The sequence below is a fragment of the Nicotiana tomentosiformis genome, chromosome 7 (genome assembly GCF_000390325.3).
Source record: "Nicotiana tomentosiformis chromosome 7, ASM39032v3, whole genome shotgun sequence".
NCBI lineage: Eukaryota > Viridiplantae > Streptophyta > Magnoliopsida > Solanales > Solanaceae > Nicotiana > Nicotiana tomentosiformis.
In genome coordinates, this window is record NC_090818.1 from 51,715,971 (window position 1) to 51,717,579 (window position 1,609).

At 37.4% G+C, this 1,609-nt stretch overlaps 1 protein-coding gene across 1 annotated transcript; it reads right to left on the bottom strand.

The window, feature by feature from the left end:
- LOC104098029 (nuclear transcription factor Y subunit B-3-like) lies at positions 1-1,050 on the bottom strand. Its single transcript, XM_009604676.4, has one exon. The coding sequence runs from the start codon at positions 715-717 to the stop codon at positions 262-264; it is 456 nt and encodes a 151-aa protein (XP_009602971.1). The 5' UTR covers positions 718-1,050; the 3' UTR covers positions 1-261.
- Positions 1,051-1,609: the final 559 nt, after the last annotated feature.

The window sequence follows — 1,609 nt, forward strand, 5'->3', positions numbered from 1 at the left end:
TTTTAGGTTTGACACAGGAGGAATGTTACACAATCAGGTTACTTACAAGTCAACTGACAGAAACTATGATGTAGGCATTTATAATCTGTTTGCTACCATGTTTACACCAAATTGTAAAATGTACACACATATTTGTAGAACAAAAGTAAGTATGATCACGGGCTTCAATAGTTGTAGCCTGTAGCGCTACCTTGGCCTCCCAACATCAGGAAATCGAGACCCTGCATCATTTCCAGCCGTCTGATTGTATACTCCGGTACCTTACACGTGTCTTTGATGATGCTGACCCATCATAATCATGCCATAGTCCTCAACATAACTACCCATATTCACTGTTCCACCATTCTCTTTGTCTTGTATTCCAACCATGGTGCTCTTTTGTCCTTCCAAGTCCCTGAACCTCTGCAGATAAATCTTAAGTGGCTCAATGTATTCTTCAAAACCAAGTGTTGTCATCGCCCACAACAAATCATCACCGTTGATAGTCTTCCTCTTCTCACGCTGGCACTTATCTGATGCTTCCCCAGTAATGAAACTGATGAATTCAGAAACACATTCTTGAACTATCTCTTTAGCGTCCTTTGATATTTTCGCGTTTGCTGGTAGAGCTTTCTTCATGATTCTGCTCACATTTGCTATTGGAAGGAACCTGTCTTGCTCTCTTAGTGAACTCTCGCTCTCTCTCTGCCCTCCTGATTCATTGTCCGAATCTGCCATTCGAATTGCTTATGCTATGTTGTCTTCTTAGGCTTCTTGATCAGTACAACGGTTACTGCAAAAATGAACAAAAAGGAAATAGGGCAAAGTATATATTGTGACACTAGAGTTGTTGAACTTAGTCAAAGATTCAAACTATACGAATCTGTCTGTCATTCTCGATCAAAACAAGAGCTCTAATGGTGTACTTTGTAGAGAACTGAGTTAGAATTCTGAACTACTGACAAAAAAGCTTCAGAACAAGAAAATGGAGAAAAGATTGATGGAGAGGTAGAGTAGAGAGTGAGGGGACAGAGTTCTAACTTCCGAGGATAGGATAAAATAGGATATAATGAGGTTCGTTGGATGAAATAGTGGTTAAATAACGGTATGAGGGTTAGTACGTGGAAGCATATGATTGGTTTGTTGGTTTTGCCGAAAGATCTGAGACGTCTATGTCGTATGTGGGGCATGGTCGGTTAGGATATGGTATTTTTAATGGACAATGGAGATATTATCATTGCTTACGTGGATCATTAGCATTTTTTCTTTTGGTTGTTGTAAATCATAAACATATTATACTCAAGCGCCTACCTGCTGTGGCAGAGCCAAGATTTTCATCAAGCAGGTTCAACATGTGAAAAAGCAAATGTACAAAAAACTTGACAAAATAAATTGTTATTAATATTAAAAATTAAAATATATTATTAAAACTAATCTCTTCGAGAAAATTAATGATTTCAGGGTTAGTAAGGACTTTTTCGGATATATGCTTTTCTGATCTCATCAAGCTCACTTGGATAATAGTATCAGATGAATATTCTTTCTTTTGCATCAGTCTTAAAAAATTCAAATCTCTATTCTTTGCCTTTATTTTTGTAGAGAAGTGTGGTTGTTATTCTAATTGGCTCAA